The 15,984-nt window shown below is 35.7% G+C and overlaps 1 protein-coding gene across 1 annotated transcript in view; it reads left to right on the top strand.

The window, feature by feature from the left end:
- Positions 1–15,984, top strand: part of RSBN1L (round spermatid basic protein 1 like) — a 66,502-nt gene that overhangs the window by 27,968 nt on the left and 22,550 nt on the right. Inside the window, exons 2-3 of the mRNA XM_082632641.1 lie at positions 3,878–3,994; positions 11,218–11,858. Of these exons, the coding sequence (XP_082488767.1) occupies positions 3,878–3,994; positions 11,218–11,858 (758 nt within the window). The remainder of the gene's footprint in view (positions 1–3,877; positions 3,995–11,217; positions 11,859–15,984) is intronic.

Raw genomic sequence — 15,984 nt, 5'->3', positions numbered from 1 at the left:
ATGCCAGGGAGTCTTTTCCTTGTGAAAAGACCTCGAAGTGGCTTTTGTAAGTATGAATGCATGACAGTGTGGTAGCAGCAGACTTGAGGTTTTATAGACAGTGGGGTTCTGACTTGTTATGGCCTCAGCTAGAGAGCCTGCGTGCCACAAACTACAGAGCCCATGCGCTCTGGAGCTCCGGTGCCACAACTAGAGAGAGAAAACCCTTCAGGCCACAACTAGAGAGAAACCCATGTACCACAACTAAGACCCGATGCAGCCAAAAAATATAAAGTCTTTGTTTAAAAAAAAGAAAAAGAGAAAGAAATGCTTTTCTACTCTGTATATATAGACTGATTTGTTTTTGCTTCCTTTGCTTTGAAGGTTTTGGGTGTAGTATAGGGTAGGAGGTAAATGCAGTTATGTCGTCAGTCACTTATAGCCTTGACTATGCCACTGTTTTTGTTTCCATAGGTGTTTTTTGTATAATGACTTCACACCTTCAGCTTATTTTTACTTGAACTATTTAATACCATACTTGAAAGGCATATTTCAAGACCCCTTTTCCTGTATTACAAAACTAATATGCTCCTATTGCAGAAACTTAGAAACTTTTTGCCACTTAAAAGTAATGGCTTACAAAGAGAAATGAAACTGAGTTATTTGTAGTGAGGTGGATGGACCTAGAGACTGTCATACAGAGTGAAGTAAGTCAGAAAGAGAAAAACAAATACCGTATGCTAACACATATATATGGAATCTAAAAAATAAAAAGGTTCTGAAGAACCTAGAGGCAGGACAGGAACAAAGACGCAGACGTAGAGAATGGACACGGGGAGGGGGAAGGATAAGCTGGAACAAAGTGAGAGAGTGGCATGGACATACACACACTACCAAATGTAAAACAGATAGCTAGTGGGAAGCAGCCACATAGCACAGAGAGATCAGCTCTGTGCTTTGTGACCACCTAGAGCGGTGGATTAGGGAGGGTGGGAGGGAGATGCAAGAGGGAGGAGATATGGGGATGTATGTATATGTATAGCTGATTCACTTTGTTATAAAGCAGAAACTAACACACCATTGTAAAGCAGTTATACTCCAATAAAGATGTTAAAAAAATAAAAGTAATGGCTTTTAATGATTTGCACTATTATCTTTCAGTCTGTTTTCTGAATGTGTATATTAATTATAAATTTTAAAAAATTGTGATGTGTAGAGGCAGGAGGTATATATGAGAAATCTCTGTCTTCTGTTCCATTTTGCTGGGAACCTAAAACTACTCTAAAAAATAAAGTCTATAATGTCTATAAATAAGTATATTTATAAATAAAGTCTATAAAAATTGGGTCATATTATAGTTTTATTTCCTGAGAAACTAGTTTAATTTTATTCTGAAAAAAATTGTTTTGTGACTGTGGTAGGTTTATAGTGTATCATATTCTTTATATATGTCATTAAAATTCTATAGTTATTTTAATCAGTGGGGTTAGAAGTCAGGATCATGGGTACCCTTAGCAGTGCTGCATAATAAAGACTGGAAGGGGATACCTGAGATGGGTTCTGGGTGCTGTTCATTTTTGTGAAAATTGAGCTGTATACTTACGTGCTTTTTTCTGTATGTATATTACACTTTAATAAACTTTTAAAAGTTTAATATTGAAATAATACTTTTAGGTTAATAAGATTAATAGGGATAATAGGGAAAAGAAATGCGGAGACATTTCAGATGACTATTTTCTTCAGTTGTGATTAATGATATATAACTAGTTCACTTAAAAATGTGTAGCTACTTAAGGCAATATTAACTTATATATGTGTCTGAGCTCCAGCTATTTGTACTGACATTTTATGGCTGGATTACAGACTATGACATGTTTTCAAGGACTTTAAAACACCAAAAAGTAAGAGTAGTGAGCCAGTCTGAAGTGTGAGAACAGCTTAATCTATTTTAGAATTTTAGAATAAGTTGTATATGAACATATGAGGACTTTATCTAGCTGTTTCATCTCTGTATCCCTAACTTTTTCTTATACTCAGCAATGCGTATTTGTTAAGTCAGCGAATCCCTGTTTTGGTTTGCTCAGCCATCAACTGTCCTCTCATCTGCTTTGAGTGTTATCGCTTTAAAGAAAGCACTTTGTCAGTTTGATAGGTGAAAATATCTTATTTGAATTTGTGTTTTTTAAATTAATAAGTTTTAAAATGTTTATTAAATACGTAGATTTAACTTTTTTGAGAATTATCTAGTTAAGTAGTTTGGAGAGTCGTTCAGTATGGTAGCCCCTAGACTCATGTCTTTTTTTAAATTATTTAATTAATTTATTTAACTTTTGGCTGCGTTGGGCCTTCGTTGCTGCACGCGGGCTTTCTCTAGTTGTAGCGAGCGGGGGCTGCTCTTTGTTGCGGTGCGCAGGCTTCTCATTGTGGTGGCTTCTCTTGTTGCGGAGCATGGACTCTAGGCGAGCGGGCTTCAGTAGTTGTGGCACATGGGCTCAGTAGTTGTGGCTTGACAGCTCTAGAGCGCAGGCTCAGTAGTTGTGGCGCATGGGCTTAGTTGCTCCGCGGCATGTGGGATCTTCCCGGACCAGGGCTCGAACCCGTGTCTCCTGCACTGGCAGGTGGATTCTTAACCACTGTGCCACCAGGGAAGTCCTCATGTGGCTTTTGAACAGTTAAAGTTGAGCTACTTTGAATTGAAATGTGCCGTAAGTGTAAAATATAGACTGGAATTTGAAGTCTTATTATGAAAAAAGGAATGTAAACTATCTCAGTAATTTTTTAGTATTGCTTCCATGTTGAAATGATGTTTTAGATATATTGGCTAAATAAAATATTATTAAAATTAATTTCACTAGTTTTGTTTTGTTTCTAATGTGACTACTAGAAAATTTAAATTTACGTATGTGGTAACCATTATATTTCTGTTTGACAGTGCTAATCTACACAGTAATCTAAACATTAGGTGACTAGGACCTGAACTTAGGGTAGTATTTATAGAAAGAGAAGTAAGGAGAGATTTTAAGAAATTATGCAATTGGCATATATGTTATATAATCTCGGGTGTTACATTACAGGCTTTTTGCAGTTTTTTGTGTTTCCATCATAGCTTTGTTATCAGTAGTAAGGTTTTTGAAGACAAGGATTTCATCACTATTTTAAAATTCTCTACGTTTTGTCTTTTGCTGGGTGCATAGGAGCTTGATTGAACAATAATAACTAAAAGGACATCGAATAATTTTATACACACAAAGTTTGAATTTTTAGAATGCAGGTCAATGATTCTTAGAGTTCCTATACCCTTTATTTTAATATCATAATATCACCAGTTAACCATGTCAGTCATATCTTTTTAAAAAGGTGCAAGTATAAGGGAACTAACATCTAGTCTTATATATGTACCAGGCTCTGGGTAGTCATTTTATATCTTTCTTCATTTAGTCCTTGTAGTAACCCATGAGAAAGATATCAACCATTATTTTACATATTAGAGTATTGAGAATGAGTATTTTTTCCAGTGTTATGTTAACCAATCCAGATATGCCCAGCTTCAAAATTAGCCCCTTTTCCGTTGTAGTTTACTCTCACGATTAAAGTTAGCCACTTATTTTAAGTGATTTGAAGTTAGTTTGATGCTGTATTGGATATGAAGTATGTAAAGAATAATCTTTAGAATAAAATGTGTTGTGATAAATTTTGATAGTTTATGAGGTATTATGTATTCCAGTGTTCAATATATGAAAGGAAATTTATAAATGACTAAAACCTTAGAGAAAGAAAAAAAGGCATGTTTGTTTTTCATTCTGATTTTCTTGGTGTGTTGTAATTCTAGAAATTTCACTGTAGTTCATGAATAAAATAAAATTTTAAAATAGTTTTAAATATTTATTTTGTCTTTTAGATAAAATCAAAGACAAAATTAAAGAAAGAGATAAAGAAAAGGAGAGAGAAAAAAAGAAGCATAAAATAATGAATGAGATCAAGAAAGAAAATGGAGAAGTAAAGATTTTGCTGAAAAGTAAGTTTATATTAAGTGATTTCAGTTGTACTGTGTTATATTGTTCAGTATATATGTATTGGCTTAGTGATTAAAATAAGAAATGTTATTTGGTGCTGAATTTTGCTGGGAATAAACATTTGTGGTCAGACTATGAAAAGTAAATATAGTAGTGGGGTTTTCTAATCTGTGTAGTAATATGTCTTTAGTATATTTATTTAGTGAGTTATTAGAAAGTAGTAAAGGTAATTATTAGGTTCCTTAAATTATTTGAAAATAGGTTATCTAACTCTGTGTTTATATTACTAGTCTTTATCCATATTTAGATGATCTAAAATAAAAGGCTAAAGAAATTTTTAGTATGATGGGTAGGGTGGAGGAAGTGATCTTACCAATATTTGATGATAATCACCATAGCATAGTCTGGGATTTAGAGGGAGCATTTTACTCTGAGCTAAATAAGAAGGTGTCCCGTTTTACTGTATGTTTCTTGCATGCTTAAGAATATCCTCTTTTTGTTCCCTGTTTTTTTCTCATTACAACTATTTTTAGTTGTTGTTTATACATAGGGGTGGATGGTGAGGTAATAATATAAACCCTGTCAATAAACCTGAACTTTTCCAGAGAGAATTTGTGATAGAAGGATAGTTTTAAATTCACTCAGATAGCAAGGTAAGAAGAGTCAGTGGCATTTGGTTGCTAGATAGCTAGCAGATTCATTGGCTGCCTCATCAGGTTAATAATTAGTGGATCAGAACACGTCGACTTTGATTCGTTTCATATTGAATTTATGTGTGGAAAAGCCTTTCTATCCCCATAAGGGAGAAAAGGCCGCAGCACTCTAGGTGCGGTGAAAGTACTGGTTAATGTATATGATTTAAGGTAAACAGTATTAGATTCTATACTTTCATTCCATTCTGTGCCATGTTTCCAGATGCTCTTTGGTGGCACTTTGTCTAAGCTCTGTTTTCTACTTGTCAGAACTTTACTTTCTGTAAACTGATTTTGACCTTGAAGAAACATGTCAGAGCTTAAGTTGATGGCTACTTGGTGAATGCTCATGGTCCTTTTGTTCTATTTTTTTTGCCAGTGTGTGTTATCTGTGTTGTCTAAATAGACTGTAAGCCTTTGAGGCAGCAGTATAATCACACTACTGCTCCACAGCAGCTAATGATTAACACTTGAAATGTTTTCTTATCTTTACCCTCTTGGTTTAGTCAAATAGTCATTTTTTATTGGTTTTAGTCACATAGTCATTTTGTTATCCGTTTGTACAGTGATTTGTACAGTACAGTAAATTCCTGTCACTTGGTTGAATGTTAGATTCCTAACATACCATTAATGTGAAGTATGTGAACCTAGAAATTACATATGCAAGTAGAATTTTAAATAACCTAAAAAGTGGAGATTTTCCAGTAATATACAGTGGTAACCTTGACTTTGAAGTAAGTGAAAAATTTAAGAGGTATTTTGAACCGAGCTAAACTGAAACCTAGTGATGATAGAGGGAAAAAAAAAGAGATAGATTTGGAAATAAATTGGTGGCCTTTGGGATGACCATAGGAAAATCTATTTACTGTAAATTGGAGGTAAATAATAATTTAGTTACTGTCTTACATGGTTGCGGAGATTAAATGAGGTAAAGTAAGGGGGAAGTGCCAAGTACAGTTGTCTAGCCCACAGGTATTCAATAAATAGCTCTGAATGTTACTTATAAACACATATGAAAGATTAACTCTTGTGATTAAAAACAATGACAAAACTATCTCCCCTCCTAGTGGGTAGTATATAGATAATTAAATGAATAAAAACATGATTAATTTGAGAAATTGTGCCTGTCCCATGGTAAGCACTGAGTAAGGGTTAGCTATTGTTACTATCCGGCAAAACCAATTTGTTTGCTTGTGTGGCCGGCCATTTCCCAAGTGAACCTTATGATCAGGGAAAGGCATCCTTTGTTATTGGTGTCCTGGAGCAACAAGAGAATCAGTTAGGTGGGGGCAGTAAGTATCCTATTATTTACTACTTTATGTCCCTTTTTCGTTTATGACTTTCAACTTTTATTCTCTCCTTAAAATTTTCTCCTTCTGATAATGCTAACATTGCAAGCTATGGCAGACGCAGGCATTGATCGATTGGTGATGACACTTGAATATCTGACAGTAGATGCTAACTCTTACTCCATGGGACTTCCCTGGTGGCCCAGTGGTTAAGAGTCTGTGCTTCCATTGCAGGGGGCACGGTTTGATCCTAGTCCAGGAACTAAGATCCCGCATGCTGCGGGGCACGGCCCAAAAAAAAAAAAAAAAAAATTTTTTTTTAAAAGAGGGAAAAAAATAAAGTAACTAACTCTTACTCCACACCAGTCTTATTTCTTCCACATTTTCATTAAAAACTGCGTTATGACTAGAAATATATACATGATTATATACATGCCAGAAATGTTTTATTAATGCAGAAATGTTGTAAATGTTTTTCACTGATAAAATAGGAGTTTGCTTTATTAGAAGCAAATAATGTTTGAAACATAAGCTTATTTAGCTCATCCTTTTATATCTAATATCTACCAACTACTTTTTCTGAGTATACTTATGTGTTTCAGCCATTTTATGTTGTTTATTGATAAGGTGTGAGAACATGGATGTTATGATTATAATATTCTTGAGAGTAAATTTTATCATTATAACATATCAGCGAAGCTTGCTGGCGAGCAGGTAGAAAGGGGTTGAAAAGAAGCCAGTGTTCAAGGTTATTGGAAGTGTACTAAAGGTCACAGGTAGGTAATTCATGACAGGAGGACAAAGATGTTGCTGTGCCAAAAAAGGAGTCATTCCCCAAAGACCAAAGGTTGAAAATAGCTAAACTAATTACTGCTTTGTTTCTGTGTATGATAATGGAATTTTATATGTATATATATATAATATATATATAACTTCCCATATTAGATATGAAATCATATCCAGTATTTCTGGGCAACCTTTATTTTTCCTTTATTAACACTAAAAATATACTAAGGTTAGGAGTGGAAATTAATTCCAGTGATTTTGTGATTTTTAAAGATTTAAAAAAAATAATTTGCCATTAACAACTCATGCTGGTTTTTTTATCTGTTTGTGTGTGTGGTTTTTTCTGTCTCTGTATGAGCGCCTCTTTCTTCTGACTGTGTGTGTGTCTCCATTTCTCTTTGTCAGATTCTCTCTTTGGCTATCTGTGCATGTGTGTGTCTACTTGGTGTGTGTGTGTGTATGAGTGTGTGTTTGAGGTCCACTGTGCATATGTCTGTGGATCTTTGGGGGGAGGGTCTCCCATCAACCTTATACTTTTATACTTTTTGAGGGTCCAAATTACTTAGCAGTTCTTTCCGTTTTGGGTATTCACCAGGATCCTTTAAAAAAAACCACTACAGTTCTGATTTATTGGGCTCTGTTTGAAGAATTATGAATTTAGAGTACATATGTACTTTAAATACCTTTTAGTATAAGAGAAAAACATCAGTATTCAAAATGATCTTATCTCCTTAAGTATTTAAAAATTTCCTACATGTATCTGTTGCATTTCATGTATCATTCCAAGACATTAAATGACTGAGAGATTGTATAAAACTTAAAAATAAATTACCTAGTAAAGGCTAGTGCCTTGATTTGATTTAAATGTAAAGAATGCATTTTACCTGTACCCATTGAGGGGGGATCCCTAAGACTACCCCCAGGTTTGATGATTTGCTGGGAGGACTCACAAGACTCAGCATAAATTTGTACTCATGGCTGTGATTGATTATAGTGGAGGATACAAAGTAAAATTAGTAAGGAGAAAAGGCACATGTGGCGATTTCTGGAGGAAGCTAGGTACAAGGTTTAAGAGTCCCCTCCTAGTGGAGTCACAAAGGATGCACTTAATTCTTCCAGCAGTGAATTGTGATAAAATATGTGAGATGTTGTCTACCAGGGAAGCTCATTAGAAACTCAATAGTCAGGGTTTCTACTGGGAGCTGGTCACATAGGCACCCCCTGTGTAGCATGTAGCAAAATTCCAGAAGGAAAACAGGTGTTCAACATAAACCATATTGTTTGCACAAACAGTTTAGGTACAGTGAGCCACTCTTATCAGGGAATGGTAGTAACCTTCCCAAAATACAAGTTCTCAGATACCAGCCAGAGGCCACCCTTGCAAGCAGGCCTAAGGGTAGCAGCCTCAGGTGTGTTATGTTTAACTCTTTTCTGCACACTGTGCTCACTTTAGTATTTAATTACAGAGTAGTTTGTCATGGAAGTTTAATTACTTGATGCTCAATATAACAGTCTCTTGACTAATTTCTTATTAGTTTGTAATTTTCAGTTTCTATTATACTACTACTGTTTTCATCCATCCTTGTGACTAAGAAATAGATAGACTGTTGTACCTATTTTATTTTAAAGTAATATGACTGGATATTTACTATTTTAACTTTAAAAAATGTGTTAGTTGTAAATATAATAGGATATTAAGCTTATATTTTCATTCAAATGAAATTCTGCTTATTTTGGCAAACCATTTAATTTGTACAATTTTACATGTATTTCCAGTTTAGTTATTAATTATACCTAAGCCTGTTAAACTTTAAGTCCTGTTTTTTAATACACTACTGTCTTTTTTGCTTGACTCATTTGGATTTTACTTACATATATTGAATATAAACTTCTTTTATCTTTCATTTTGATTAACTCCCTGTTTTAACTTTTTATTATTAATTTTTTCCTAAGATTTTAACCTGAATCTGATGTTTTGATAGTTTATACCTGGGTAGCAAGTATGAATTTGTTAATATATTTTAAAACTACTTACATGTAGACTCGAAAATTAACACTTTATTAAGGGTTGCATTTTATGACTTTGCAAACCTGCGTAATCAATAATGCTGACAGATTTTTAGTTTTGCTTTTCATAATGATACCAATTTGGTCTCCATTGCATACTTACGAATTTTTAGAAGAGATAGTTTATTATTAACATTAAACTTTCCTTTTTCAAGAATTGCTATGAACTTGAGAGAATATTTATGGTTGTTGTTTCAGGGTTAGGATTTAGTGATAGTATTCATATGGTGAAAAACTGACTGAATGGGAGACAGGGAAAAAACCTATAAACTTCAGGTAGTCTGTTGGTGAGAGAATTCTTTGCATTCATGGAGTCATTAAATGTTCATCTGTAGCAGTGTACTAGATGCCAGGAGGGATTTGATGATTGGTGAAAAAAAGTGTTTCACTCTGAATTCATCAAAGTTATTTGTTTCACTCATATAGTATCCTGAAGGACATATATTATACAGGCATCCTATGAATGAAAAAATAATAACTTTATATGACCATATCATATATATTCATAGATATAGAATATATAATAACATGAATTTAGAGTGAAGTGATTTCAGTTCCAACTACAAAGATGAGGGAAAACAAAATGAAGAAGATGATGTACGAGTAGTCTTTAAAGGATGGGTAAGAAAGAGTTCAGTAGTAAGTACTAGGCAGGGCAAGGATATTTTAGGGAAAGGAAATGCCTTTGCCAGTAGTAGATAAAGTAGGACTAGGTATGTTTCATAAGAAATTGTAAGTAGTGCAAATTGGACCAGAGCATGGCGTACTTGAGGGCATTGACTCTGGATTCCAGACTGAAGAGGTTGTATTTGAGAACCCTTGAAAGCAGTTGAGTCAAGGGATGAACATGATCAAAGCAATATATAAAACGTATAGAATGATTAATATGGCTCCCTCATTAAGGATGAGAGATAGTCATGAGGCTTTTAGACCAAAAATTAAGGCAGTAGTATCATGGAAGTAAAAAATAAGGATGAGTTGGGTAATTACATAAAACATTGGAGAGATCAGGAAGAGTGATTTGAGAGAATATCATTGGATTTGGTATATGAACATTCTGGGAAAGTAAATTTGAGTAGACTGGAAGCGGACCTAGAATTTAAGGGATAATAATGGTCAGTTAATAAAGGGAAGGCACTGGGCATTGCAGTTTTTTATAAGAAGTTTGATGGTCAAAAGAAGAGGATAGAGAACTTTAAGCAAGGGTTTTGGAGTTGGTGGGATGGACTTATTTTGGGGAAGTAGGCAGGACATCTCATGCACCAGAGACAGAAAAGAGTAATAGAGATATGTGAGGATGGAAGAATTAAGCTAAAGAAGCAGGTTGAGAAAACTTAATTCATGACAGGTTATCTATAAAAGTGAAATAACAGATGGAAACAGTGAATGCCTTCTTTCCTCAACTGTTCTTAATAGCTTTTTTCATATTATCTTAGGAAGCATAATATTTTCTTGTGAGGATGTTTACTCTTTTCTATTTTTCTTATCGTATAGAAATAAGTAAACTGTGATAATGTTGTGTTTATATATGTACACTTAAATTCTATAGCTGTATAGCCTCTGTGTATTAATCTTTTATTCTTTGGATTTCTGAATTACTTAGCCCAGGGTCTACTTGCCTTTGGTTACAGAAACTCATTAATATATAAACTTACTATGACCCATGTCTTTTTCTTTCTTTCTTTCTTTTTTAAAATTTCTCTCTTTACCAGTACATGGATATCATTTGTACTTAGGACATGATAAATGATTCTAATTTTGTCATCTCTTATGGTACCTTGTTAGGTCTTCACTGGAAACTTTGTAGACTCTAGTAGATCTAACATAGCCCATTTTGGATGAAAGAGTACTTTACGAAGGAGGACATATGGTAAAAAGCTAAGGAATTTCTATGTTTGTTGCTGATACACTATGCAAGTATTTTTCTCCTTTTATGATTTGTAAGTCTTGACACCTATATGCAGTTTTTAAGAATTTAAAGTAAAAATGATATATATCGATGGGAAACATCTGCAGGGCATTGTTCATATTGACTTTTGTTCAGCTTTCCATTTCTGACTTTCTATATTTAGAATTTGAAGATTATGCTTTCTAAAACATTCGTTTCGTTACTTCAGTAAATACTGATTGAGCATCTGCTACAGGTCAGAATGGTACCATGCACTCTAGGCATAATTTGTCTTAAGGCTTCCTCTGTGTGTGTGTGCCTGTGTGTGTGGAGAGAGAGGGAAAGATCCTGACTAAATTATGATTATCAATACTGTGTGAAACAAGTCCCAAATATAAACTTCATTCTGAGTGAATTTTGCTTATTTATTATAAAACAATTCCTAAAGCATGGTTTTTAAAGAAACTAAAATACAGAGTTTCAAAAAAACTGTTTCCCAACAGGTGGGAAGGAGAAACCAAAAACAAGTGTGGAAGACTTACAAATTAAGAAGGCAAAGAAGAAGAAGAAAAAGAAACACAAAGAGAATGAAAAACGGAAGCGTCCAAAAATGTATAGCAAATCTATTCAAACCATCTGCTCAGGATTGCTGTCTGATGTTGAAGATCAAGAAGCCAAAGGCATCCTAAATGATAACATAAAGGATTACAGTGGAAAGAATTTGGATACCAAGAACTATGATTCCAAAATTCCAGAGAACAGTGAGTTTCCATTTGTCTCATTAAAGGAGCCACGGGTTCAGAACAACCTCAAAAGGTTGGACACTTTGGAGTTCAAACAGCTCATTCATATTGAGCACCAGCCTAATGGAGGTGCATCAGTTATCCACGCCTACAGCAATGAACTCTCCCACCTGTCTCCTGTGGAGATGGAGAGGTTTGCAGAAGAGTTTGTGGGTCTGGTGTTCAGTGAAAATGAGAACTCTGCAGCTTTCTATGTAATGGGTATTGTTCATGGGGCAGCTACTTATTTACCTGATTTTTTAGACTACTTTTCATTTAATTTTCCCAATTCACCAGTGAAAATGGAGATATTGGGAAAGAAGGATATAGAGACAACAACTATGTCCAATTTTCATGCTCAGGTAAGAGGTTTTAGTTTTTTTATTTTAACTTTTAATTATATGTTTTAGGCAAGTTTCTGTTCTTTGTTCCTCATTTTGCTATAGGTTTAAAATAAAAAGAATATAATGAAACCTTTTTGGAATATTAAGAATAAATTACTTTCTTGATGTGAACGGTAGAGGTTAAATTTCAGCTTCTATTTATCTGTGGTATTTTTTTTTGAAAGAAAATCAGTGAAATAATTAAGATTCTGTTGTCCTTTTTACCGTGGATTTATTTTGGAAGTGAAATGAATTTCGCTATGTATTTTTCCAGTCCATACAATAGTTCTCTTACTTGAACATCACTTAAAATTGTCTTCTTGCTTTATGCAGTAATGCTTTAATGCTTACTTAGCATTGGATTCATCATGTGGAAGGTGCTGAATAAATGTTGGCTATTAAATATATTGTGATACAAAGGAATTATCAGTTAGGTATGTGATTATGTGAGAAAATGAGCAGACCAGTGCATATATTGAGCTGCTTTCTATTTCCTACCCTTCTCTGTGTTGTAGAATATAGATTATTTTAAAAGCAGAGGCAGAATCCAGTCCACTGGCTCTTGGAAGTGAATGTAGGCCCATCTAAGTCTGGTGCATTGTTACTCATTCTCAGAGCAGAGACTGCTTAGGTCAAAGATCAGCCAATTTTCACATTTATTTGTGCTAAACTTTCTGTATTGTAAGTAATAATTGACATTCTAGTTTGGAAAGAGGAAAAAAGTGAAGAAAGTTTCTAAGGGATCTTTTAGTGATCATCTATCCCGACCTTTCTCAATTTAAACAAATGTAGATAGGAGTAACTTAGGGTTTTAAGGTTGGCAACAGTGCCAGGAATAGAACAGAATTTCCTTAAACTTCATCCAGGTCTCTTTTCCTTACTTTGAGTATATTTCTTTTTTTGATATGTGTTCAAGTTATAGTCTCCACCTTAAATGATAGTCTGGACATGCAGTAACATCCACTCATACCAACCCCCCACCCCACAGTATATTTGGTGTATATTGTGTAATATACTGAAGTCTGGAAAATATGCTGGTATTTAAAATTTTAATGTGTGTGTGGGGGGGGCACTTATTGCCTATGTAACATGTTTGAGAATTGGAATGTAAGTATTTTTTAGAGCCGAAAGGGAGGTGTACAGCATCTGTCACTAGCCCTGTCATTTTATAGAATTTCAGAGTGGCTAGTAATGTGTCTGAGATTACACCCGTGTTTAGTGGTGGAACTAGACTGGCATCTAGTGATAGTATCTACTGTTTATTGAGTGCTGACTGCCAGGAACTATTCTAAGCACTTTATATGGAATAACTCATTTACTCTTCATTACAATTTAATTTTAGCAATGAGGGAACGGTGAGAGAAGAAATAATTGCCCAAAGTCCTTTGGTATTAGATCATTCGTTTTTCATTTATTACGTCTCCTAAGTGCTAGGTTTTATGGTAGGCCTCTTGACTTCCAATGTGATTTGTTTCCACTGTATCATAAACTTTCTGCTGCCATACTATGCAAGTTTTTTCCGACATCTTTTAAATGTCACAATACTTACATTTGCTTTTCAGATAGCTTTTAAGGTTAGGAATTATTAATTTTTTATTAAATGATAATTTTCATCCTAACTTGTGCAGTATGTACAACATGAAATCCGTGCTTCCTTTTATTAAATACAACATGATGCTGGGACTTGTTAATCATGCCAATGTGTGGCTAGGTTGTGGGTCTCAGGTCCTTGAAGAGCCACCTACCCTGGTTGCCATTACCTCTTAGGGTTCTTGGATAATACGTATGGCACAGAAGAAACTCTAGGCAGATGCATCCTCTTTGTTACCAGTTGTGGCTCTGGCCCCGTATCTATGTGATCTGCTGCAAGGACTGCTTTTTAAAAATTAATTAATTAATTAATTAGGCTGTGTTGGGTCTTCGCTGCTGCGCGCAGGCTTCTCCCTAGTTGTGGTGAGCGGGGGCTACTCTTCGTTGCGGTGCACGGGCTTCTCATTGCGGTGGCTTCTCGTTGTGGAGCGTGGGCTCTAGACGTGCGGGTTTCAGTCTTTGTGGCACGCGGGCTCTAGAGCGGAGGCTCAGTAGTTGTGGTGCATGGGCTTAGCTGCTCCGCGGCATGTGGGATCTTCCTGGACCAGGGCTTGAGCCCTGTCCCCTGCATTGGCAGCTGGATTCTTAACCACTGTGCCACCAGGGAAGCCCAAGGACTGCTTTTAGTTCTGCAGCTTTAGATTTCGTGGCAGGAAGCTGCCTGTGCACGGTCCATGTGCCTTTACCTCAGTATCCTCCAGATCCAGCCATTCCTATGGTATGAAGAGGAGTATCTAGCGAAAAGCTTTCCTGAACTGGTCATTTGATATTTCCCCAAACTGGATTTTTACTTTGCTTGTTTTTTTAAGAGCTTAGAAGACTGAGGAAGTTGTTTTCTGCAGACCAGTTTTTTTTTGTTTGTTTGTTTAATTAAAACCAGAGCAGCGAAAAGAGTTTGCCCTAAATTCTGTAGAAACTAAAAGAGGACAGTATAGGTAAGATGTAGCTGTTTCTATGATCTTTATAGTGATAATGCTTATCTTTGTGATAATACTCTGTAGTTTTCACAGAAATTCATTTTTGCATCTGTTTAGCCTTTATCCTTGAAACATGTTAACTTGAGTTTTTTTGTGCGTGTATGGGTGTGTATATGTATACACACATGCACGTGCACACACACACACACACACACACAGAATACTGACAAAAGGATCAAGACATCCTGTTCTTTGATTTTGGAATTCTTTTTACTTGCATAATTCTATTTTTCGTCTTCATCTATATCCCTGCCGATTGCCTGAAGAATCTGAAGACATGGTGGAATTATATATTGTCTTGTAGGTCATGTCATTTTTCTGATGTTAGTGGTATAATATCAATCAAACTGTATGAAATAAAATTCTATTTGAGAATAGAAATGGGTTTTCGTAGAAAGTTTGTAACCTATCTGTATCAGTTATTTTGCTGCAAATCAAACCGAAACCCTCAAAACTAAGTGGCTTAAAGATTTTTCTCACAATCTGTTGGACTCTCTGGACAGTCTTTGTCAGCTCACCTAGGGGCCGGATGGCCTCAATCACGTCTGATGGTTTGCCAATCACTGGGTCTTAGGACGCCTCGCTTATTTGTCTGGCGGTTTGACGCAATGTCGATTGGGGTGATAATCACATTTTTCTCATCATTTAGCAGGTTAGCCTGGGCTTGTACACATGTTGATAGTTGCAGGGTTCATAGAGCAGAAAGAGGGCAAGCCTCTGCTTGTTTAGTGTTTGCTGATGTCCCATTGGCCAAAGGAAGTCATGAGGCCAAACCCAGATTCACTTCTTTTTGTTTGTTTGTTTGTTTGTTTTTTTCCTGGTACGCGGGCCTCTCACTGTTGTGGCATCTCCCGTTTTGGAGCACAGGCTCCGACGCGCAGGCTCAGTGGCCATGGCTCACGGGCCCAGCCACTCCGCGGCATGTGGGATCTTCCCATACCGGGGCACGAACCTGTGTCCCCTGCATCGGCAGGCGGACCCTCAACCACTGTGCCACCAGGGAAGCCCCAGATTCACTTCTTGATGATAGGAGTGACACAGTCACATTGCTCAGAAGGGAGCATACATGCTTGGGAAGAGTTTTTGGCCATTTGCACTCATCCACATCTGTCTTAGATTTTCTACCATCTCTATTTTCTTCAAATACTCATTTGGACATTGATCGTTCTCCTGTGCCTTTGATGGTAGGGAAACAGAAAGGCAAGTAAGACAGGAGTTTTATCTGTCAAGAAACAATTGAGATTTCTGTCTTGCCATGCAATATTTAATCAGCATGCACTCCAAACTCTGTAGTAAGAACTGTGAGAACATGAAAACTGGGGCAATTATCTTCTAATCACCCTTTTCCCTCCCCCAAACTCTAAATAATATTTTTTATTTTAGCCTGGTTCTGAGTTGCTTGTAGCAAATAACTTATGTCAAGTGTTAACTTATAATTAAATGGCTGATATTTTAATAGTGAAACAGTTATTAAATCTGATTGGCTCTGTTAGCCTTGCCTCTCTGCAAAATGAGGGGAGAGAACTAACATTTATTGA

Source organism: Mesoplodon mirus, assembly GCF_964341445.2.
Source record: "Mesoplodon mirus genome assembly, chromosome: 9".
Lineage (NCBI taxonomy): Eukaryota > Metazoa > Chordata > Mammalia > Artiodactyla > Ziphiidae > Mesoplodon > Mesoplodon mirus.
The sequence above is the reverse complement of the archived record's forward strand: the minus strand, read 5'-3'. Positions and strand labels throughout refer to the sequence as shown.